This window comes from Canis aureus, chromosome 6 (genome assembly GCF_053574225.1).
Source record: "Canis aureus isolate CA01 chromosome 6, VMU_Caureus_v.1.0, whole genome shotgun sequence".
In the NCBI taxonomy this organism is placed as follows: Eukaryota; Metazoa; Chordata; class Mammalia; order Carnivora; family Canidae; genus Canis; species Canis aureus.
In genome coordinates this window covers 2,976,371-3,002,072 of record NC_135616.1, presented here as the reverse complement: position 1 = coordinate 3,002,072, position 25,702 = coordinate 2,976,371, and the positions used below count along the sequence as shown (strand labels likewise).

Here is a 25,702-nt window from a genome sequence, read left to right as displayed (position 1 = left end):
CATATGAGTAAAACCTTATGATGATTCTCCTTCTCCAAATGACTTATTTCATTCAGCATAATTCCTTCCAGTTCCATCCACGTCGAAGCAAATAATAGGTATTTGTCCTTTCTGAAGGCTAATATTCCATTGTATATGGAGACCACATCTTTATCCATTCATCTGTCGAAGGACATCAAGGCTACTTCCACGGTTTGGCTATTGTGGACATTGCTGCTGTGAACATTGGGGAGCAGGTATCTCAGCATTTCATTACATCTGTATCTATGGAATAAATACCCAGTAGTGCAATTGCTGGGTCACAGGGCAGTTCTAGTTTTAACTCTTTGAGGAACCTCCACACTGTTTTCCAGAGTGGCTGCACCAGTTCACATTCCCACCAACAGTGCAAGAGGGTTTCCCTTTCTCCATATCCTCTCCAACATTTGTTGTTTCCTGTCTTGTTCATTTTCGCCATTCTCACTGGTGTGAGTGGTATCTCATCGTGGTTTTGATTTGTATTTCCCTGATGCCAAGAGATGTGGAGCATTTTCTCATGTTCTTGTTGACCATGTGTAGATCTTCTTTGGAGAAATGTCTGTTTATATCTTCTGCCCATTTCATGACTGGATTGTTTGTTTCTTAAGTGTTGAGTTTGATAAGTTCTTTATAGGTCTTGGATACCAACCCTGTATCTGATAGGTCATTTGTGAATATCTTCTCCCAATCTGTAGGTTGTCTTTTAGTTTTCTTGTTTCTTTTGCTGTGCAGAAGATTTGTATCTCGATGAAGTCCCAATAGTTGATTTTTGCTTTTGTTTCCTTTGCCTTCATAGATGTGTCTTGCAAGAAGCTGCTGTAGCCATGTTCAAAAAGGTTGTTGTCTGTGTTCTCCAATAGGATTTTGATGGAATCTTGTCTCAGATTTAGATATTTCATCCATTTTGAGTTTATTTTTGTGTCTGGTGTAAGAGAATGGTCCAGTTTCATTCTTCTGCACATGACTGTCCAATTTTCCCAGCACCATTTATTGAAAAGAGACTGTCCTTTTTCCAGTGGATAGTTTTCCTGCTTTGTCAAAGATAAGTTGACCACAGAATTGAGGGTCCAATTCTGGGTTCTCTATTCTGTTTCACTGATCTATGTGTCAGTACCACACTGTTTTGATGATCATAGCTTTGTAGTACAGATTGAAGTCAGGCATTATTATGTCCCCAGATCTGTTTTTCTTTTTAAAGATTTTATTTATTCATGAGAGACACGGAGAAAGAGGCAGAGACATACAGGGAGGGAGAGGCAGGCTCCTCGCAGGGAGCCCGATGTGGGACTCGATCCCAGGATCGGGATCATGCGCTGAGCCGAAGGCAGATGCTCAACCATTGAGCCACCAGGAATCCCTGGTTTTCTTTTCTTTCTTTTTTTTTTTTTTTTTGGTGGCAGCAGTGGGATGCGATGGCTTTCTTTTTCAACATTCCTATCGCTTTTGGGATCTTTTCTGGTTCCATACAAATCTTAAGATGATTTGTTCCAACTCTATGAAGAAAGTCCATGGTATTTTGACAGGGATTGCACTGAATGTGTAAGTTGCCCTGGGTAGCATAGACATTTTCAGTATATTTGTTCTTCCAATCCATGAGCATGGAATATTTTTCCATCTCTTGTGTCTTCCTCATTTCTTTCAGAAGTGTTCTGTAGCTTTTAGGGCATAGATCCTTTATCTCTTTGGTTAGGTTTATTCCTAGGTACCTTATGCTTTTGGGTGCAATTATAAATGGGATTCATTCCTTAATTTCTCTTTCTTCAGCCTCATTGTCAGTGTATAGAAATGCCACTGATTTCTGGGCACTGATTTTGTACACTGCCACATTGCTGAATTGCTGTATGAGTTCTAGCAATCTTGGGGTGGAGTCTTTTGGGTTTTCTAGGTACAGTATCATGTCATCTGCAAAGAAGGAGAGTTTGACTTCTTTGCCAATTTGAATGTCTTTTATTTCTTTTTGTTGCCTGATTGCTGAGGCTAGGATTCTAGGACTATGTTGAATAGTAGTGGTGAGAGTGGACATCCCTGTCGTGTTCCTGATCTTAGGGGAAAGGCTCCCAGTGCTTCCCCATTGAGAATATTTGCTGTGAGCTTTTCATAGATGGCTTTTAAGATGCTGAGGAATGTTCCCTCTATCCCTACACTCTGAAGAGTTCTGATCAGGAATGGATGCTGTATTTTGTCAGATGCTTTTTCTGCATCTATTGAGAGGATCATATGGTTGTTGTTTTTTCTCTTGCTGATATGATCAATCACATTGATTGTTTTACGAGTGTTGAACCAGCCTTGTATCCCGGGGATAAATCCCACTTGGTCATGGTGAATAATCTTCTTAATGTACTGTTGGATCCTATTGGCTAGTATCATGGTGAGAATTTTTGGATCTGTGTTCATCAGGGATATTAGTCTATAGTTCTCCTTTTGGTGGAGTCTTTGTCTGATTTTGAAATCAAGGTAATGCTGGTCACAAAGAACAAGTTTGGAAGTATTCCGTCTCTTTCTATCCTTTGAAACAGCTTTAGTAAAATAGCTATTATTTCTTCTTCAAACATGTGATTGAATTCCCCTGGGAAGCCATCTATTCCCTGGACTTTCGTGTCTTGGGAGGTTTTTAATGACTGCTTTAATTTCCTTGCTGGTTACTGGCCTGTTCAGGTTTTCTACTTCTTCCTGTTCCAGTTTTGGTAATTTGTAGGTTTCCAGAAATGCATCCATTTCTTCCAGATTGCCTAATTTGTTGGCATAAAGCTGCTCATAAAACGGTTTTAAAACCGTTTGTATTGGGCAGCCCTGGTGGCTCAGTGGTTTAGCGCCACCTTTAGGCCTGGGGTGTGATCCTGGAGACCGGGGATCGAGTCCCACGTCAGGCTCCCGTGTGGAGCCTGCTTCTCTCTCCCTCTGCCTGTGTCTCTGCCTCTCTCTCTCTCTTTCTGTATCTGTCATGACTAAGTAAATAAAATCCTTTTTTTTTTAATCATTTGTATTTCCTTGGTATTGGCTGTGATCTCTCCTCTTTCATTTGTGATTTTTTTTAATTTGAGTCTTTTCTCTTCTTTTTAATAAGACTGGAGCTAGGGGTTTATCTATCTTATTCTTTCAAAGCACCAGCTCCTGGTCTCATTGATCTGTTCTATAGTTCTTCTGGTCTCTATTTCATGGACTTCTGCTCGAATCTTTATGATCTCTCTTCTGCTTGGTTTAGGCTTTATTTGCTGTTCTTTCTCCATTCCTTTAGGTGCAAGGTTAGGTTGTATATTTGCGTTTTTTCCAATTTTTTGAAGGAGGCTTGTATTGTGATGTATTTCCCTCGTAGGACCGCTTCTGCTGTATCCCAAAGATTTTGAACAGTTGTATTTTCATTAGTCTCCATGAATTGTTTTCATTCTTCTCTAATTTCCTGGCTGACCCATTCATCTTTTAGTAGGATGCTCTTTAGCCTCCAAGTGTTTGAGTTTCTTCCAAATTTCTTGTGAGTGAGTTCTAGTTTCAAAGCATTGTGGTCTGAAAATATGCAGGGGACAATCCTAAATTTTGGTATCAGTTGAGAACTGATTTGTGACCCAGTATGTGGTCTATTCTGGAGAAAGTTCCATGTGTACTTGAGAAGAATGTGTATTCAGGTGCGTTCGGATGGAATGTTCTGTATACATCTGTGAAATCCACCTGGTCCAGTGTATTATTCTAGGCCGTTGTTTTTTTGGTGATGCTCTGCTTAGAAGATCTTTTGCTGAAAGTGCCATAATAGAAGTCTCCGACTATTAATGTATTATTATCTATGTATCTCTCTATTTTGGCTATTAATTGATATATTTGGCTGCTCCCCTCATTAGGGACATAAATATTCATGATTGTTAAGTCTTCTGGTTGGATAGACCCTTTAAGTATGATATAGTGTCCCTCTTCATCTCTTACTATACAGTCTTTGGTATAAAATCTAATTTATCTGATATGAGGATTGATACTCCAGCTTTCCTTTGAGGACCATTTGAATGGTAAATGGTTCTCCACCCTTTCTTTTTCAGGCTGGAGGTGTCCTTAGGTCTCAAATGGGTCTCTTGTAGACAGCAAATGGGTCTCTTGTAGACAGCAAATGGATAGGTCTTCCTTTTTTATCCAGTCCAAGACCCTGCATCTTTTGATGGGATCATTTAGCCCATTCACATTCAGAGTAACTATTGAAAGGTATGAATTCAGTGTGTCGTAATACCTATTCAGTCCCTGTTTTTGTGGATTGTTTCTTTGGGCTTCCTCTTTCTTTTACAGGGTTCCCCTTAATATATCTTGCAGAGCTGGTTTGGTGGTCACATATTCTTTCCGTTTCTGCCTGTCCTGGAAGCTCTTTATCTCTCCTTCTATTCTGAATGACAGCCTTGCTGGATAAAGTATTCTTGGCGGCATGTTCTTCTCATTTAGTACCCTGAATAGATCATGCCAGCCCTTTCTGGCCTGCCAGGTCTCTGTGGAGAGATCTGCTGTTAATCTGATATTTCTCCCCATATAAGAATCTCTTGTCTCAAGCTGCTTTTAGAGTTTTCTCTTTAAAATTTGCAAGCTTTACAATTATATGTTGGGCTGTTGATAGTTTTTTGTTGATTTTGGGTGGGTCCTCTCTTTCAGATCGGAATGCCTGTTTCCTTCCCAGATTAGGGAAATTCTCAGCTATGATTTGTTCAAATATACTTTGTGGTCCTCTCTCTCTCTACCTCTTCTAGAATCCCAATAAGACAAATATTATTCCCTCTCAAGCTATCATTTATTTCCTGAAGCCTTTTCTTGTGGGTTGTTTTTCTCATTTCCTCAGCTTCCCTCCTTTCCATCAACTTGCCTTCTATGTCACTCACTCTCCTCCACCTCATTAACCCTAGGAGTTAGGGCATCCAGTTTAGACTACATCTCAGTTCAAGTATTTTTAATTTTGGCCTGGTTAGATCTCAGTTCTGCAGTAACAGAATCTATGGAGTCCTTTATGCTTTTTTCAGAGCCACCAGTAATTTTATAATTGTCCTCCTGAATTGTATCTCTGACATGCTACTTAAATCCATTTCTAGCAGGTCTGTGGCAGAGAGTATTACTTCTGGTTCCTTCTTTTGTGGTGGATTCTTCCTTCTAGTCATTTTGTCCAGTGCAGAATGGTCTTCCTTTGTTCTTCCAGCTGATTTTCTGGGGGAGGAGCCTGCTGCGCTGATTCTCAGATGTCTGTGCCTGGGCAGAGATGCTCTGCCCCTTGCTGGGTGGCCTGTCTCAGTGTGAGCTATTTGTCCTGTGAGGCCTTTATTCCCTAGAAGCCACACCTCTCCCAGGTGAAAGGGGAAAAGAAAACAATTAAAACAGTTGTGGCCAAATCTCCAGCCCCGGAGCTCCACGTGTACTGAACTGCAGTCTCTCAGTGCACACTGGCCTAGATCCTCCTGGGGGCAGGCGTGGAGGCCCTGATCTGCACAAATTAAAGGTCACCCAGTGGCAGGAGAGTTCTTGCTGTCCTGTGTCCTCCCAGCGTCTACCTCTTCTGAAGGGAACTGAGCATAGCTGGCTTTGTCCGCTGGGGTTGCCCTCCAATCGAGGGCCCTGTGCTGCTAGACCCGCACTTCTGGGGTTGCCTACCCCGGAGGGAACGGAGGATGGCACATCTCCATCCATTACCCTGGCGTTTACCAGGGTAAAGAGAGCTCAGGTGCCAGCCCATGCACCTGGCCAGCTTCTCCAAAAAAAGTAACTTCTTGCTTGCAAAAGAGTTGCATATGGTACTGCTTTACATGCATTCCCCAATTATTAGGGGGACTGGATTATATAAGAACACCAGAATCCACCAGGCTGAATTTGGTGCCTTTCTCTGTGCTCCCTTAGCATCTCATGTACATGTTTTGGACCACCACTTTGGTAGGTCCCGAATGTTCACGAGAGTGCTATATCTACAAGGACATCCTCCACATCACAGACATTGCAAATTTCTACTTACAACAATTTTCTTACAGATGGATGTGAAGTATCTTCAAGAAGGAATGCCTATTGCTAATTTGCACAAACATAGTGCATGGGCTAGTATGTTCCTACACACCTAGTCTTTAATACCTCATAGGGGTGCACTTAATCCTAGTTATTCTCAGCAACATACTGCTGACAGAGCACTCAGCACAAAGAAGGCACACTAAATGCTTACTGAATACTTCAAAAGGTAAATAAGCATATAAATAAACTGAGAATTTTACATTCAGTTCAAATGAAGAACTCCATGTACTATTCTCATATTAATTTCAGTCATTTCTCAGGTACTTTTTCTAGATTCTATACCACTTTTTTTAACTTGCCCTTTCTATCCACCGTTTCAAGTCTTACTCTCCCATTATCCCTAATCCTGCTTCTTTGATCTTCCATTCCTGCACACTTCACACTCCATCATCACCACTTTTCCCTTCACATCTACCAATCTCTCTCTTTTTTTAAAGATTTTATTTATTCATGAGAGACAGAGAGAGAGGCAGAGAAGCACACTCCATGCAGGGAGCTGGATGTGGGACTCGATCCCGGGACTTCAGGACCACACCCCAGGCCGAAGGCAGACGCTCAACCGCTGAGCCACCTAGGGATCCCCAATCTCTTCTTTTTGACTCATGTTAATTGAATGTTTTCCAGAATGTATTTACAGATAAGAAAGTAATTTTTTTAAAAAAAAAGAGAAAGAGAGCAAGAGCATGCACACGGGGGGTAGGGGCAGAGGGAGAGAGAATCTTCAGCAGATTTTCCACTGAGTACACTGAGCCCAATGCAGGAAGGTAGGGGGCTCAATCTCATGATCTGAGATTGTGATCTGAGCTGAAATCAAGAGTTGGACACTTAACCAACTGAGCCACCCAAGAGCACCAAGAACATACGTTTTATTTTATTTTTAAGTTTTATTTATTTATTTGTGAGAGACAGAGAGACAGAGACACAGAGAGAGAGAGAGGGGCAGAGACACAGGCAGAGGGAGAAGCAGGCTCCATGCCGGGAGCCCAACGTGGGACTCGATCGCAGGTCTCCAGGATCACGCCCTGGACTGAAGGTGGCGTTAAACTGCTGAGCCACCCAGGCTGCCCGAACATAAGTTTTAAAAATGAACTTTCCTTAATGCTTCTTGACATTATTAAACACTTGGTTATCTATGTTTCTCAAGAAATTCTTAAATTGAAAGGAAAATGTTTTAGAGGTATTATAGTCTTAATTTAAGAGAAGAACATGTTCTATCTCTGACATAAATTTGTGACTGCAATTCATTCTGATTTATATGCAGGGGCAAAAAGCCCTGAAATGAGTCATAAAACATATGTGTTTATGCTTTATTTGTTTATATTCGGTTTTTCTCCATTACAATTAAGAGCCATAAAGGTAGGGATCATTTGCATGTTGTTTGCTGCTATGTCCCTAATGCCCAGAAAAATGCCTGGCATATGGTAAGTGCTATTAAATTTTTATTCATGGCAAGGACTATACTAGATATTTGATATTGATTATATTATCTAATTTTACAAGAAAAAAATTCTATCAGGCAGATATTATTCTCACTTTATAAAAGGGTAAGGATCATAGGATTAAATAACCCAGGACAACAACAGCTGGTATGAAGAAAATGGCATAATCAGGCCTACCAGAATGTAAGCCTCTGAATTTAACCACCAGGTACGCTTCTTCTCACTTTCTCAGTTCTATGAAGCTGGAGAAGTCACATATCTCTTTGAGCTTTAGTTCTTCTATGTGTAAAATGGGTATAAAAATGCCTTCCCAATCTACCTCAAAGTATTATCACAAGGCTCAGAGAACAACAAATGTGAAAGCACTTTTCAACTAATATCATGTTAAAACATAAATTAAAATATGTAGAATAAGAATGATTATGCAGGGTAAAGTTACATACTAAAGTGGTCTCATTCACTAAGAATTAAAAACAAGCTGTCTCCAAGTTACTAAATAGTCTATTATTTATATTATTCAAACATAGTTTCATATTTCTGCTTCAAACAAGGAAAAGGCAGCTCTATTCCTTCAGTTAATTCTTGTCTTCTATTCCAACAAAGAAAACAAGAAGTCGGTTTGCTAACTGAAGATTTCAACCCACTTATCAAACCACAGACTCCAAGTATCACTATATGGCCATGAATAATGGATAGTTTTATGATATGTAAACACCCTTTTAATTATTTATTTTTCATATTCTGATAGCAGTAAGATAGGTAGGCAGGAGGCCAAAGTAGCTCAAATTAAAAAATAATAAAATGAAATGAAAGTTACTGGTTCACATTGCTGAATGTCCCGAGAATTTTTGTTTTATAAATTAACATATTCAATGTTATTGAATAAGAACTCTAAGATCCCAATAAATCTCTAGCCCTTATCTTCTTAAATCTGCAGTATAAGAGAGCAATCCAGCTATGACATCTATCATTCTACTGGTCAAGTGGGTATTCTCCTCGATTTCACCGCTCCCAATATATTCTATACCAAAAAGCTTTTTAAAGGTGTTAGTAGTAGATTTATGTCTCAATGGAAAAATCTTTTACTCTTCACTTTTTATCATTATCATTGGTCTACAATGGAACAAGTAGGTCATTTATGAGTTACAAAAAGTTTTATCTGGCCTTTATATATTTCAAAATATACTTTAACATCTAGAAAATATAAAATGTATAAAATTTCAATTTGTACATATATAAGGATTTTGCCTGTGTGGCTACCGATTTAAAATGAAAAGCACTGCAAGTATTAAAAGAGCTAAAGAATACATCTGAATTTCATAAGCATCCTAACTGTAGAGTCTTATTCCAGAGTTCCCAGGGAGATTTATCATTTAAGAAGGAACAAGAAGCAGGATATGCTGTAATACAGCTGAAAAGTACTGTCTTCAAGGTTCCTCTCTATTCCCATCCAATGCTTAAAAAAAAACTTGGAAAACAGGCGATAGATAACAATACTGCTTACAAAATCTAGTTAACATAATATACAGATGCTCTTTTAAAACTAAACTGACAAATCTTAATTTTGATCTCTGCGCATTTAGCATTGTAGAAATTATGTCCTTCAAGTACACAGGAAGTTTAACTAAGGAGAAAATTTCAATTCCAACTATAAACTTGTTTCATTACATATAAATGTCACCAAGTAAGTCAAGAAAACAAAGTAAAACAATCAGCTGTGATACTTCAGATTCAGAATCTTAATATACATTAGTGGATCACAATTGCTATCTACTCTATAAAGAGGAAAATGCAGAAGTCAACTGAAGATACAATGTGCAGTTAAGTTGGTGTATTACATGTAATATTAAGGAGTATATGATATCTGAAAGTGGTTTTTTGAGCTATAATTCAATCATAAAAGGCCATATTAGGACTATGAACAAATCACAAAACCAAGAGTATTTTAGTTCCTTATTCCTTTCACTAGTAGCTGAAAATCTATGAACTATTATCAAATGCTGTATTCCCATTCACTTCTTTTTTTCCGGTTTATAACTTATTTTTTCTCATATGCTTTTTTAAAAAGTTCTATTTAAATTCTAGTTAACATACAGTGTAATATTAGTTTTAGGTGTATAATTTAGTGATTCAACACTTCATACAACACCCAGTGCTCATCTCAACACGTACCCTTTTTTAAAAAAAGATTTTATTTATTTATTTATTCATGAAAGACACACACACAGAGAGAGAGAGAGAGAGAGGCAGAGAGACAGGCAGAGGAAGAAGCAGGGTCCATGCAGGATCACGCCCTGGGCCGAAGGCAGTGCTAAACCGCTGAGTCACCTGGGCTGCCCACACGTGCCCTTCTTAATTCCCATCACCTTTTACACCCCATCCCTCACCTACCTCCTCCTCAGGTAACCACCAGTTTTTCACTACAGTTACAAGTCTAAAGTGAAATAACAACTCTTAAAAAAACAAGTACTGTGTAAATTGCCCCTTTACCTTCATGACATCTCTGTATGATTGGATGGCTGAGACTTTTCTCTTTTCATCTTCTTCATCTTCCAGACCTTCATCGGCAGCCCCATAGCCTTCATCATTGCTCCCATCAGCTTCTACTGTATTGGCCATGTGATCAATTAGCTGCTCCAGTGGGGGGCTTAACTCCCTTTCTTCATTCTCCTTCAAACCATAGTCCAGTGCTTTATAAATAACAATTCCCAGAGATTCAATAACCTAGGGACAGTAAGGAAGGTTATTAATGGAGATAACAGCTTTACAGAACTAACTGTAAGGCATAAAATAGTTGATATGACATTTAAGTTAGGTTTGATCTATTCCATTTCAGAAACAGGTGACAAATTAGACTTGAGAAGATATTTAAAAGTCTTATCTACGCATTAAAAAAAGCAAATCCCAGATGGATATTTTGTGTGATTTCTTCAATCCAGGGTAAAACAATACACAAACTATTTTTGTTTAAGAAAACATTTGTTTATACATTTACAAAGTAAAACAATCAGCTGTGATACTTCAGATTCAGAATCTTAATATACATTAGTGGATCACAATTGCTATCTACTCTATAAAAAGGAAAATGCAGAAGTCAACTGAAGATACAATGTGCAGTTAAGTTGGTGTATTACATGTAATATTAAGGAGTATATGATATCTGAAAGTGGTTTTTTGAGCTATAATTCAATCATAAAAGGCCATATTAGGACTATGAACAAATCACAAAACCAAGAGTATTTTAGTTCCTTATTCCTTTCACTAGTAGCTGAAAATCTATGAACTATTATCAAATGCTGTATTCCCATTCACTTATAAATTATTCTTATATTTATACTATACACTAAAACTAACACTATCCATTCACATAAAATACTAACCAGGTTGATTTTCCACATTTCCAAAAGATATTTCTGAGATAAGATAGAGCTCTCAAAGAATGTATTCTTTCAGCACTCTTACACCAGTGTTTATAAAGTCTATTTCATAGAAATACTAGGGATCTGAGAGACTGAAAGCTCAAATATTAGTAGCAGTTAACTAAGCTTAAACAGAAACTAAAAAATCTATATACATCCATATACATATTGCTGAGTTCCAATTAATTATTATAACATATCTCTCATATGATGCAAACAAATGAAAGACTTTTTCAAACTCTGATTTCAATGTAGTCCACAAGTAGTCCACCCTACCCCCACACCTCCATCAATATTACTTCTCGAAATATGAACCTGATTTAGGAATATTGGGTAGACTCCATTGTCTAATAGCACCCTCACAAAAGCTCTAGACTTTTGCCAATATATGGAATTCTATTTTATTCCTCAGCAGAGCCTTTCTTTTCTTCTTAGAAAAAAAATCACATATAACCAACCCTTCTGTTTTATTTTGCAATGTTTTTTTTTTTTAATTTTATTTATTTATGATAGTCACACAGAGAGAGAGAGAGAGAGAGAGAGAGAGAGAGGCAGAGAGGCAGAGACACAGGCAGAGGGAGAAGCAGGCTCCATGCACCGGGAGCCCGAAGTGGGATTCGATCCCGAGTCTCCAGGATCGCGCCCTGGGCCAAAGGCAGGCGCCAAACCGCTGCGCCACCCAGGGATCCCTATTTTGCAATGTTAATGGCTCATCTCACCTTAGCTATTTTGTGGGGAAGAACACAGGCAACAAAGCCAAATATTTAGGATTAAATGCTGACTTTTGGGGCACCTGAGTGATTCAGTTGTTTAAGTGTCTGCCTTCAGCTCAGGTCGTGATCCCTGGGGAGGCTGTTTCTCCCTCCCTCTTGGCACCTCCCTCCCGGCTCTCTTGCTATCTCTCTCTCTCAAATAAATAAATAAAGTCTTAAAAAAAAAATAAATGCTGACTTTTACCAATAACCATTTAAGATTAAATCCCAACTTTTACCACTAACCATCTGACTTAGGGCAAATTTTTTATTTTAGTCTTGATTTCTCTTCTCTGTAAAATGAGTATCAATGATTAGTGATTAGTTTATCCAGCTACCTCCCACTGCCCCCCACGAACAAACAGATCTATCCTTTTCTGTATCCCACTGGTAGCCATCATCAATGCTGTCTTTTTTAAAAAGTTGTTTAGGTGGTATCAAAGAAAAGGAAAAGTCACAAGCTTTAAAGATGAGTTCCAAACACAATACAGTCATTGTCATCACATATACTTCACTCCTTAAAAGCATTCAGGGCATTCACTCAATAAATCTCCACAAAATCTGAAATCTACCTATCAAGTGGAATAATATTTTCTCAGCAAAGTTTCAAAATGAATATAAGACTTAAAACTTAAACTAATTTAAATGTAAATTAATTCAATTTTTTCCCCAAGATTTATTTATTTATTCATGAGAGACACACAGAGAGAGGCAGAGACATTGGCAGAGGGAGAAGCATGCTCCCAGCAGGGAACCTGATGCAGGGCTTGATCCGGGGATTCCGGGATCATGCCTGGAGCCTAAGGCAGACACTCAAAACACTGAGCCACCCAGGTGTCCCTGATCTCTGGTTTTTAAACAATACAGGTTTTTACTACTTTTCACTGAACATACAGAATATTTTCATTGGTTTGTATGGTCTGACGTGGAACTCTGATTCCTATTTTCAAAGTTGAAGGCAAACAATCGGGACACTGCATCAAAATAAAAGCTTTTGCACAATGAAGGAAACAACAAAACAAAAAATAAATAAATAAAAATAAATAAAAAAATAAATAAATAAAAATAAAAAATAAACAAAAAAACAAAAAAAAACAAAAAGACAACCTATTTAGATACTAGATATTTGCAAATATATATATTGGATATATCCAATAAGGGGTTGAGCCTCAGACTTTTTTTTTAAAGATTGAATTTATTTATTCATGAGGCACAGAGAAAGAAAGGGAGAGATATAGGCAGAGGGAGAAGCAGACTCCATGCAAGGAGCCCAATGAGGAACTTGATCCCGGTATGCCAGGATCACGCCATGAGCCGAAGGCAGACACCCAAACCCTGAGCCACCCAGGCATCCCCAATAAGGAGTTAATATTCAAAATATATAAATAACTTATACAACTCCACATCAAAAAAAGGGCAGAAGACCTGAATAAACATTTTTCCAAAGAAGACATACAGATGACCAACGGATACATGAAAAAAGTGCTCAGTATCACTAATCATCAGAGAAACACAAATCAAACCCACAAGGAGGTATCACCTCACATCTGTCAGAATGGCTAAAATCAAAAAGACAAGAAATTATAAGTGTTGGCGAGGATATAGAGAAAAAGGAACTCTCATGCACTGTTGGTAGAGTGTAAATTGGTATACCCATTGTGGAGGCTCATCAAAAAATTAAAAATAGAATTACCATACAATCCAGTTATACCACTACTGCATAGTTACCCAAAGAAAATAAAAACACTAATTTGAAAGGATATATGTACCATTTTGTTTATTACAGAGTTATGTACAATAGCCAAGATATGGAAGCAACCTAAGAGTCCAAGGATAGAAAGGTGTGTGAGATATAGAGAGACAGACATCCATCCATATACACACACACACATGCATACACACACACACACACACACACACACATATATAGCAGTCATAAAAAAGGATGACTTCTTGCCATTGCAACAACATGGATGGACCTAGAGGGTATTAATAAGCTAAGTGAAATAAATTAGACTGAGAAAGACAAATACGGTGTGAATGCACATATATGTGCACTCTAAAAAACAAAACAAATGAATACAGAGAACAAATTGGTGGTTGCCAGAGGAGAGAGGGATTGGGGGATAGACACAATGGGTGAAAGGGAATGGGGGGTAAAGTCTTCCAGTTATGGAGTGAATAAGTTATATAAAGGGCACAGCACAGGGGCATCTGGGGTGGGTCAGTCATTTAAGCATCGGCCTCCCTGCTCAGGGGGAAGTCTGCTTCTCCCTATGCTTCTGGGCTCCTGCCCTCAACTTAAGCTCTCTGAAATGAATATTTTTTTTTAAAAAGGCAGAGCATAATGTATATACTTGTGGAATCACTATGCTGTACACCTGAAACTAATGTAACATTGTGTGCCAACTATACTCAAAAAAAAATTATAAAAGATGGCACATATAATTAACAATCACAAGTTTACTGTGAATTTGGCACTCATACACATCTCCTTAGCCTCCTTAATGTCTACTATCCTATAAAGTCTTCTGCTTCAGGACAGGGAAACATAGAACAGTGAATTCCATGGGCACTGGCCCATTGCTATACTTTTTCCTACTGAGTTCCCTGATCAGAAGTAATGCTCTGTGGAATGCCATGATGGTGAATAAGGCATTCTGTAAGTCCATGGATGGTAGTTTTGGCAGAAGTACTGCATGCAGTGAAGGCAAATCCATATCAAGGGTAAGTAACTCTTCTAGTAAGATCAAAATGCTGACCCTTCAATGATGAAAGCAGTCCAATATAATCAACCTGCCACTGGGTAACTAGCTGATCACCCAGGGAAACAGTGCCATATTGGGGATTTAGTGTTAGTCTCTGCTTGATGGTAGATTGGATCCTCAGCAATGGCTAAAGCTAAGTCAACTTTGGTGAATGGAAATCTATGTTGATAAGCCCCTGTATTTAAAATCTCCACCCATGCTGCTGTAGCCATGTTCCCAAGCTCACTGTGTGATGACAAGGTAGCTGGGAAAGGAGGCTGACTGGTGTCCAGAGACAAGGTCATCCCATTCACTTGAATATTAAAGTCCTTCTCCACTGAGGTCACTCCTTGGTGACCATTTACCTGAAACACAAATATCTTCACTCCCCCCCCCCCCCAAAGAGAAGTCTATTCACTTATCTCTCTTCCCCAGATTTCCTTGTCACCAATGTTCCAATCATTCTCTCCAAGCAAGTGCACAACCAGGTGTATTCTTCAAAGTTCTGCCCACTGGGAAGATTTCCCTTCAGCACTCTCCTTCAGGGACATCTCTGAAAGGTGCTACATGCTGCAGCTTGCCACTTTTAGATGGCACCTGCATATGCAGAACCATCTGTAAACAAGGCCCAAGTCTTCACTTCTGCCAACTGACTGTAGAACTACCCACAAGGCAAATAGATATAGGTTAGGAAAGAGAAGGGAGTGACCAGAAGCGCATCTGGGCAGTGCTTTCAGGGTCTACTTACACCCAATCACATATATACCATTCTAAATGATGCAGTGCTGTTATACCGACCCAAATTCATGGCTTAAAGGGTCAGATAATACCCAGTTTATGATGGGCAACTCAGGTCACATGGTAATTTGGTGGCCTATGGTTAAGTGGACTACGGTTAAGTGTTCAGTCTGTACTATGGCCCAGAAGCAGGCCAAGAATTGTTTCTCAAAAGAATGGGAGGGCTTTGCTCCAAAATCCTAAAGGCCTGCACTGTGCTTTGCCTACTGGACCTGCCAAAAGCTCCAAACAGCATCTCTATCCACCGCCAATTCAAACACTATTGGATTTAATGGATCACATGGCCCAAGTGACAGAGCAGTTTGCATAGCAACCTGGACTTGTTGCAAAGCCTTCTTTTATTCTGGGTCCTACTCAAAACTATTAACTTTCTGGGTCATTCCGTATGGGCCAGAGTGATACAATATATTTGCAGGAATATGCTGCCTCCAAAATATAATGAAGCTACTAGTCACTGTGTCTTTTTCTTTCTTTTTTTCTTTTTTTTTTTTTTTTTTTTTTTTTGGTGGTGGGAGTGGAAACTGATGTAAAAACTTATCCTTCACCTTAGAAAGGAGGTCTCCATATGAACCACACTACTGGACTGTAGAAATTACACTGAGGTGGAAGTCCCCTGAATTTTTGTCAGATTTATTTCCTACTTTCTAACACACAAATGTTTCATCAATAAGTTTAGAGTAGTTGCTATTTCTCACTCACTAGGTCCAACAGCATAATGTCATCAATGTAATGGATGACTGTGATATCTTATGGAAGAGAAAGGCAATCAAGAGCCCTGTGAACTAAATTATGACACAGGTCTGGAAAGTCGACACACCCCTGAGGTAGGACAGTGAAGGTGTACTGTTGGCCTTGCCAGGTAATAGCAAACTGCTTCTGGTGGTCTTACTGACAGGTATAGAGAAAAAGCATTTGTCAGATAACAGCTGCATACTAGGTATCAGGGGATGTCTTAACTGACTCAAGCAATGAAGCCACATCTGGTACAGCAGCTGCAATTGAAGCCAGAATCTGGTTAAGCTCATAGTAATATAATGTCATTCTCCATGATCAACGTCTTCTGCACAAGCCAAAGAAGCAGGCTGATTAGAAATGTGGGATCAACTTTCCTACTTCTTTCAAGTCCTTGATGGTGGCACTAGTCTCTGTAACCCCTCTAGAAATGTGCTATTGCTTTTGATGTACTACTGTCCTAGGTAGAGGCAGTTCTAGTAGCTTCTACTTGGTGTTCCCCACCAAAATAGCCTTTACCTCATTGGTCAGGGAATGAATGTGGGGATTCTGACAACTGCTGAGTATGCCTATTCCAATTATGTATTCCAGAATTGGAGAATAACTAGATTCGGGATGAGTTTATAAATGTACTGGCCTCTCTGTGAGATGGACCTGAACTATAATCCCACTGATCACCTGACCTCTGTAAGCTGGACCACCATGATGTTTTGGGTCTGCTAGAATCAGTGTCAGTTCAAAGCCAACATCCAGTAGTTCCCAAATAATCTGATTAATTCCTTTCCCCAGTGCAGTGCATCCCCTTTGGGATGGCTGGAAGAAAAATTAACAATGTAAATTTTTGGCAGTGTAGAGGGGTCCTTCCTTCCTCAGCAGGAAGGACATGGACTCTCCTTCCTTAAAGGGGTTCTGAGTCTGTATATGGCTCAAGTCTGAGAACTGACAGGGGTGTCATGACTGTGTTTTTATAATTCAAGTTAGACTTTTGTTTACTTAACCTAGAACTCTTCTGATGATACACGTCAAGTAAGGATTTAGTGGGCTTTTTATCTATTTTCCATCTCCCTGCTCAGAGGAATCTCTCCCATAATGACTTGCTGACCCTGATTAACAGCTGCCAGCTGTTATATTACATTATAGTCTCTACCAACTATTCTTGAGGAAAACAATCATTTTTTTTCCTTCAAAATGGCCATGACATTCACTTGTATCTTTATGTGGTACATTTCACTTTTTAACTTGGATTATAGTTAATCATATACATACGTTAATTCCTCAAAAAGATTAAGCTCCTCGAAAGCAAAATCCTCTATGATTCACCTTTGTTTTTATGTTATTTTAGAAACAGCAAAGACTTAACAGTTAATGAATATATGAATGAAACTATAAATGTCTTCCATTCATACTTGTATTGTTGAATGCTGGATATGGAATTTATGGCCATAGGCAAAAATACCTGTTCTTCAATCCTTCTCATTCCAACAGACCACTATAGTGGTGATCCAGCCCTGAAGAGCCTCTGAAATTGTCTTGAAGGTCTCCTAGCTCAAGGATAAACTATGTCTGGTTTAAATATTCTAAATCTATTCACCTTTCCTAATTTAAAACTGAACCATAAAATAGTTCTATATTTAACCAAACCTTTTGGGAACACAACAAAACAAGGGTGGGCATTATTAGACTGACATGTACACCAGGTGACTCATTACCTCCATGGCCTGATGGAACTTCTAACCTTCCACTAAAACATAAACCTGGTTCTTCAGATAGTCTTAGTCTTGTGCTATGGAGTAGAACAATAATCAAAGCATAACTGCATCCAGACACACTAGCTTGCCTAGACATATACTTACTTATATTTATTTTAGAAATTCACTTGCCAAAACCTCTGGAAACGTTAAGAAAAACCCATTGGAAATAGCAGTGTCAGATCTAAAATATTCATCTGAACTACCAGGCTCCAGGCAGCTGAAAAATCATCATTCATGTCCTGTCACATTGGCACCACACCCCCAGCCCCAGACACTTCCAGAGACTCTAACATTCAATAAAGAGAATAGGAATTACAGCATAAAACCTTAAAGTTAAATGGAATAAGTGAAGCACACCAGAAGGCTGTGGTTTTTAAGCCTAACCAGCTGATAAAGGGTGGAAAAAAGAAGGTATTCAATAAAACCACACATTTCAGAATTAAAGGTTACTACATCATGACCAATTACCTCCCAGTTAGTGATAAGTGGCCCCAAAGCCCCACAGCCTTGGGGTACAGAGACAACATGAATGAAACCGAGTGTTCTCTGGCATCCAGGCCCAGCCATGTCATCACTGAGGGTAGCCTCATGAGAACAGCACACCCACCAACACCAATGTTTCGTGTAAAGACTCAAGATTGATGTAAGCCCAGTGAACCCACATGCAGTCTTCCCCTTGCCACACTAATTCACTTCATCTGGCCCCTCTTCACGTTGACTTGTACTTCCTAAAAATATTTGAGTCTGTCTGTCTCCTTTACTAGAATGTAAACTTCTTTAAGACAGGGATGAGTTATGATTCTTTCTGGTATTTGCTACAATACCTAGCATTTTGCTTTACACAGAGTATGTAATTTAAAATTTTTGCAAAACACAAATATAAAAGATTTAGTATGATTTCCTGCTGCAGTCTCTAAATACGAACTGCAGTCTCTAAACACGAACTGTGGCAGCCTCACATCTAGTAAAATCTACCCAAATAAAGCACTTTTTCCATTAGTGAATCTAGCTAATGTCCACTGTACACAGTTCCCTTCCCTTCACTCATCAATTCAGTTAACAAGTATTTATCAAGAGCAGTGTATATAGCAATGGAAATGGAACAATGAAAAAACACCTCTATGAGATCTCTGGCCTTCACAGAGATTTTCAGAGAAAACAGATAAATCAACAGATAAATCATACAAATAAATCATACAACTGTGCTAAACATTATAATAAAGAAGAGAGGGAGTTATAAGAGTGTATAATAGGGAGCCCTATTCTAGTTTGGAGATTTTGGAAGCCCTTGTTAAGGCTATAAATTTTAAATGGAGACCTGAAAGGCAAATAGAGCTAATCAGAAGAGGGAGTTAGAGTAGAATTCTAGAGAGGAAACAGTGAGTATAAAAGCCTGGAGGTCAAGAATAAAAAGGAATGATTGGGAAACAAAATCTTAATGACCAAAGGAAGGGCTAAGAAGAGTCTAAGAGATGGGGAGGGAGGCTTCACATGAGCTATCTGAAGGACCTGAATCTTCATCACATAAAAGCAAAGGCAAGGCACTGAAGTGATTTGGAGAATAGGATTATATGATCATATTTTATTTTTAAAGGATATCATGACACAGTAATCAAGACAATGTGGTATTGGCAAAAGAATACAAACAGATCAATGAAACAGAATAAGGCCTAGAAATAAGCTCACAAAAAATACAGTCAACTGAACTTTGACAAAGGAGCAAAGGCAATTCAATGGAGAGAGGACAGTCTTTTTTTCAAATGGTGCTCGAACTGTTGGACATCCACATGCAAAAATATAAATCTATATAGACCTTACAACTTTCCCAAAATTAACTCAAAAGGGATCATAAGCCTGAAAGTAAAGTGCACAATTACAAAACTAGAAGAAAACATAGGAGAAAAACCAGGTGATCTTGGGCTTGGCAATTTTAAAAATATAACACCAAAGCACAATCCATGAAAGAAAAAAAATCAATAAAATGAACTTCATTATAATTAAAAAGTTCTGCTCCATGAAAGGCACCGTTCAGAGAATGACACAAACCCCAAGCTGAGAGAAAATGTCTGCTAAACACATATCTGATAAAGGACTGGTATCCAAAATATACAAAGAACTCTTAAAATTCGATATAAAAATGAACCCAAGGAACAAATGATTAGAATAGACACCTCATCAAAGAAGATATATAGATAGCAAATAACATATGAAAAGATGCTCAACATTAGGGAATTGCAAGTTAAAACAATAATAAGATCCCACTACACACCTACTAGAATAAATTTCAAAACACTGACATCATCAAATGCTGGTGAGGATGTGGAACAACAGGAACTCTGATTGTTTGGTGAGAATGCAAAATGATTCAGCCACTCCAGGAGACATTTTGGCAGTTTCTCACACAACTGAGTATATTCTTACCATAAAACCAAGCAATTGTGTTCCTTGGTATTTATCCAAATAAGTTGAAAACTTATGTCCACACAAAACCTGCACACAAACTTTTACATTGACTTTATTGATAATTGCCAAAACTTGGAAACAAGCAAGATGTTCTTTAATAGGTGAATGGGTAAATAAATGGTGGTACATCCATACAATGGGATATTACTCACAGATAAAAAGAAATGAGCTCTCAAACTATGAAAAGATATGGAGGAACCTTAAAAGTATGTTGCTAAGTAAAAGAAACCAACCTGAAAAAGGTAAGGACTATATAATGCTATGATATTCTGGGGAAGGCAAAACTACAGAGAAAGTAAAAAGGTTGCCAGAGATTTGGGGAGCCAGGGAGGGGGCATATGTCATATAGGGGGGACTGACTAGAGGGAGTTTCTGGAGTGATAAAATGATTGGGGTGGTGGTTATAGGAGGGTACAAATCTGTTAAAACTCATTAAACTGGACACTTATAATATCTGCTTTTGTTATATTTAAGTTACACCACAAAGTCAATTTTTAAAAAGAGCTGAACCAAGTTATTTTCATTGTGAAGAGAATATAGGAACAGTGGTCATGAGATGGAATTTGTTCATTATGTGTGTGTGACCCTAGGTTGGTCACTTAATCTCCATGGACCTAAGCCTCTTCGAGAAAAACCAACTAAAGCCCTTTCCAATACTGACATCTACATAAATAAGAAACTGTAGAATTGGAATACCAAAAGAGAATACAAAGGCTATAAATATAGCCTTTTGCTTAATGGAAATGTCATGGTTGAAGAATTACAGAGGTTAACTGCCCTTTTTTTGTTAGGACATTCAATTTTGGAACTGGTTCCCAACTAAAAAAACAAAAATCTTAGACCCTAAGAACTTTTAGGAGAGGGGAAAAACCCATACACACATATGCAAAATTACAAGTACAATCAAATCTAACCAGCTAGGAGTAAGACAGGGATTTTCTACTATGGAGAAGGAAAAACTTTATTCATACACATATGGAATAGTTAATAAAACTTACTCTAAATTGACTGAAGCTATACATTCAATGAAACTGTTTAGACTTTAAAAGGAGTGAGATTCTGATATACGCTGCAACATGGATAAACCATAAAAACATGCTAAATAAACCAGACACACAAACACAAATATTGTGATTTCCACTTACATGGAGTATCTACAAAAGGTAAATTCCTAGAGAAAGAAAGTAGGTTAGAGGTCAGCAGGAAGCTGGGGAAGGGGGAATGGGAGCCATTACATAGTGAGTTCAGAGTTTCCACGTGGGCTGAGGAAAAAGGTCAAACAGTGGTGATGGCTGCACAACTTTGTGAATATAATGCCACTGATCTGTCCAGTTAAAATGGTTAAAATTTTTCACTGTGTGTAGTTTACCACAGTAAAGTCTGATTGGGGTTGCTCAGTGTCTTAGGAAGTGCTATGACTCAGCAACATTCAGAAAGCCCTGATTTCTCTTCTCTGTAGGGGTTACTGAGGTTTCCAGAAAGAAAGAAAGGGATCAACTTATAGAATTCCTTTAGAACCACAACTCTCCTTCACATTACCACTCTGTTCAGAGCCCTGAGCACAGGAGATAGCTTGCTTGAATTATCAAAGCTTTGAATCCACTTGTCACAAGCATTTGACAGAGCTGATCATGTTTTGTTTTGTTTTTTAATCTTTTCTGGATTCCACTTTGCTCTAATTTTCTTCCTGTTTGACTGATGACCTTGACAAGAGAAGCTCTGATGGAGTCTGTGGAAACATGACAAGAGGACATGGAGGTAGTGGTACAGGACAGAAATGTTTCTTCCTATTTCTGAAATAATACCCTCAATAGGTGTTTGGTACAGATGCAGGGAGGCAGACTGGATAGTGAGAGAATGTGGTAGTTCTATTCAGATTGCTTCTACTTTCTTGAGTGAAAAAAGCACAGGTGCAGCTGAGGGAGAAGTAGGTGTTGTAGGGATGAACGAAGAGGAAAGTTTGACAGTTTCCCCGCCATCAAGAATGTGGTCCATTTAAAAACCTAAATTGTACTATGTCCCTCTCTTGCTAAAACCCTTCAGTACTTTTTAGAAACATGAGTACACTACATTAAGGACTTCCCCATAACTCCTGGGCACATGTAGAAATGCTTTCTTCAGTCAGAGAGAAAGTTACACCTGGTTTAACAGGGTGTGCACACCAACCCAGTCGAGCCCCTAGGACTAAGTGGCTAACAGTCCCACAGGGACTGTTACTGCTTCAGAAGTGACAGAGCTATCACAAATTTCCATTAACGATCGTGAGCTTTAATTTCGTTTCACACACAAATTCATTTTTAACTAGAACTGGACAATAAGCAATGAGGACAGTGTGAGTCCACAACTACACCACATGTGAGATGCTACAAATCTCTGTTGATTATGATATAAAAAAGGTGATGTAAGCAAAATCTGTAGTAATATTCATACAAACAAAATCTAGGCATCATGATTTTTATAGGAGAATAAGGCTTATTTACACTTATTTTCCAATAGCATGTACTTGACTGCTTCATTTATATTAAATAGGAAGTGAAGGTCTAGAAAACAGATCAAGCCTTTATTTCTTCAATTAAAAATCAGAATAAACCTATTTATATTTTTCATTATAACATGGTAACTTCCTAAGCAATTTACAATACTAGTTTTATTATAAACAAGATAAAATACACTACCGGCCCAAATGTTCATCACCCGATGAATAGAAAAACAAAAATGGGATATAGCCATACAGAAGAATATGATTCAGCCACTAAGAGGGATGAAGCACTGATACAGCCTACAACATGAATGAACCTTGAAAGCACTATACCAAATGAAAGAAGCCAGACACAAAGGGTAATATACTATATAGTTCTATTTATATGAAATGTCCAGAACTGACACATTACAAAGACAGAAAGTAGATTACTGGTTGCCAAGGGCCAGGGACATTGGGGGAAATGAGAAACAACTGCAAAGGGGTATAGGAATTCTTTCTGGAGTGAAATAAATATTCCAAAATTGATTGTGGTGACAATGCACAATTCTGAAGATAATAAAAACCACTTCAAATGGACAACTTATATGTTATGTGAACTGTATCTCAATAAAGCTATAAAAATATTAATGAATATTATATACAAATCTTTGTCTTCAAAAACAGCAATACTGTATGAGGGGGATTTAGTCAAATCTGGGTAAACTGACAGGAACATGCTAGTGTACTTTCTATGTGCCCTGAGGCAGACTAAAATTTAGTGAGCCACCAGAAGATCTGCAAACTCCTCTGTGCACACAAGGTCCCTTATGACCTGGGCCACACACCCCTCTAGCTTCATCCCCTAAAATCCTGCGTTCCAGATGTGCTCTAACAACCTTACAGTGATTCACGCCTCGGGGTCTTGTCAGCGCTTTTAGGTAGACCACGCTGCAACCTATATATCCTTCTCTTTACAGTCACTTAAATGTGGTATATGGGAGTATCTAAAAGACACTGTTGAACACTTAAAATTTTAACAGTCTCATGCATGCTGTCCAATAAAGGGATCAAGCCCTATTGTAACCTTAGGCTGACACAGTTTATATGAGAGTACTATATAGTTTTAAGGTATTAACACTGTTACTATCAGGATAGATCTGGGGACAACCAGCTGACTCAGTCTAAGTTTTAGCCCCACAATGGATGTAGAGATTACTTTAAAGAAAAAAAACTTTTAAAAAAGGGGACACCTGGGTGGCTCAGTTGGTTGAGCACCCGACTCTTGATTTCAGTGCAGGTCATCATCTCAGGGTTGTGCGATTAAGTCCCACAGTGGGACTCAGTGGGAAGTCTGCTTGAGATTCTCCCTCTCCCTCTTGCCCTGCCCCTCCCCCTACTCGTTCTCTCTCTAAAATAAATAAATGTTTTTTAAAAAAGAGTAGATCTGGAAAAGATAAGAGAGCAAGGAAAATGGAGAGTTTTCTGAAGGGAAAAACTTCATTTTTCTTATTTCCAGATGATTCTTCTATTTATCCTCTAGGATAAAGACTGTTTCATTAGGTCTCTCTCCTGTGCCTAGCATGATGTATTGCACATGGCAGGTAAACCATAAATGCCTGCTGAACTATGAATATTTCACTGGGTTTCCAAGCTAAGTAAGAAAGAAAGGGATTTGAGAATAACCCACAAGTGAGATCAGGAATCCCTGAGAATGGGAAACATGTCCCATGTCATCAAAAGAGCACAAAATAATCATGACATTTAAGTCAATGATCATTTCCACTGAAAGTTCTCAAACTACTTATTTAAAATATTATTACTATACTACTCTGAACTAAAGTAACTTTCATCTGAGTTGACTGGTAACCATTAATTAAGGTCCCATACGGTATATGGGAGTATCTAAAAGACACTGTTGAACACTTAAAATTTTAACAGTCTCATGCATGCTGTCCAAATTATACAAAGTATAATTTCCATTTTGAAAACTGGAAAACCAAAGCACTGACGATAAATAACCAAGATTAAAAGGTGAAAATAAAAAAAAACTAAAAAAAACACACTTTTAAAAATTGTCCTGATCAAATCTGAGAATACCTTCCCCACTAATATTTTTCCTTAACTCTATCTACTGAATCAAAATTCATTATGAGAGACTAATGTTCTAAATGCTTAGTTTCAAATCCAGACAAGGAACTTGATGAACTACTTTTTCAATCATAGGTTTCATTAACAGTTGTCTGCAACCCTAAAAGGTTCACATTCCCATGAAGTTTGCTCCTTGAAGGTAAATTAACTTCCTAATGCACAGATGAATCAATGCAAATAAAACAGCATCATGAGTAAAATACAATAAACCAAAATCAAAATCAGGTCCTTGGTGTTCCAGTCAATTTTATATAACATAAACCACGATAAATGTTGACTAAGAGAATTAATACCGTAAAAATAGAAAAAAGGCTAAGATAAGATCTCTAGTCCAACCATTCATTCCATGTTTTAATCCTTTGGCTATATGTTTCCAATGACTGATTTTATTGATGTAAAGGCACAGAGGTATGTTCAGTTAAATGATCTCCTGTAGAGCACTTGAAACAGATACAGGGAAGCTTAAAAATTATTTGAGAAAAAAGAAATTTACACTGCTCTTTGGGGTTATCCAAACAGTGAGGACCAGGTATCCTCTAGCTCAACTTCATCGATAAATAAATAGATGGGGTGCCTGGGTGGCTCAGTCAGTTACGCATATGACTCTTGATTTTGGCTCAGGTCATGATCTCAGGGTAGTGAGTTTAAGCCCCACACCAGACTCTACACAGGGCATGGAACCAGCTTATGATTCTCTCTCCCTCTCCCTTTGGCTCTCCCCCTCCTCCAAAAATAAAAAGTAAAAATAAAGTAAATAAGTAGATAAATTAGGAGCTGAAATTGTGGTAGGTTTCTTTGTTTTAGGGGAAACTGTGGCCGCACCTCAACTGAGCAGATAAACAGATTACCCAATGATCAATGTTTCTCTTCACAATTATTAATTGTATCAGGAGAGCCACAAGTTGTTTAAAAGTAGAAAAGCTGTCTCAAAGAGGAAAAGTCTCAGTTTAAATTTTTGCAAATCTTGC

At 38.3% G+C, this 25,702-nt stretch overlaps 1 protein-coding gene across 9 annotated transcripts in view; it reads right to left on the bottom strand.

Annotated features, from left to right (window-relative positions):
- SPIRE1 (spire type actin nucleation factor 1) overlaps nt 1-25,702 on the bottom strand; it is a 204,532-nt gene that overhangs the window by 112,603 nt on the left and 66,227 nt on the right. For all 9 annotated transcript variants that reach the window (XR_013381082.1, XM_077899888.1, XM_077899880.1 and 6 more), the window contains exon 3: nt 9,954-10,187. Coding sequence is in view for 8 of the 9 variants with exons in the window: in XM_077899888.1 (XP_077756014.1) it covers nt 9,954-10,187 (234 nt within the window). In the remaining variant the exon portion in view is untranslated. The remainder of the gene's footprint in view (nt 1-9,953; nt 10,188-25,702) is intronic.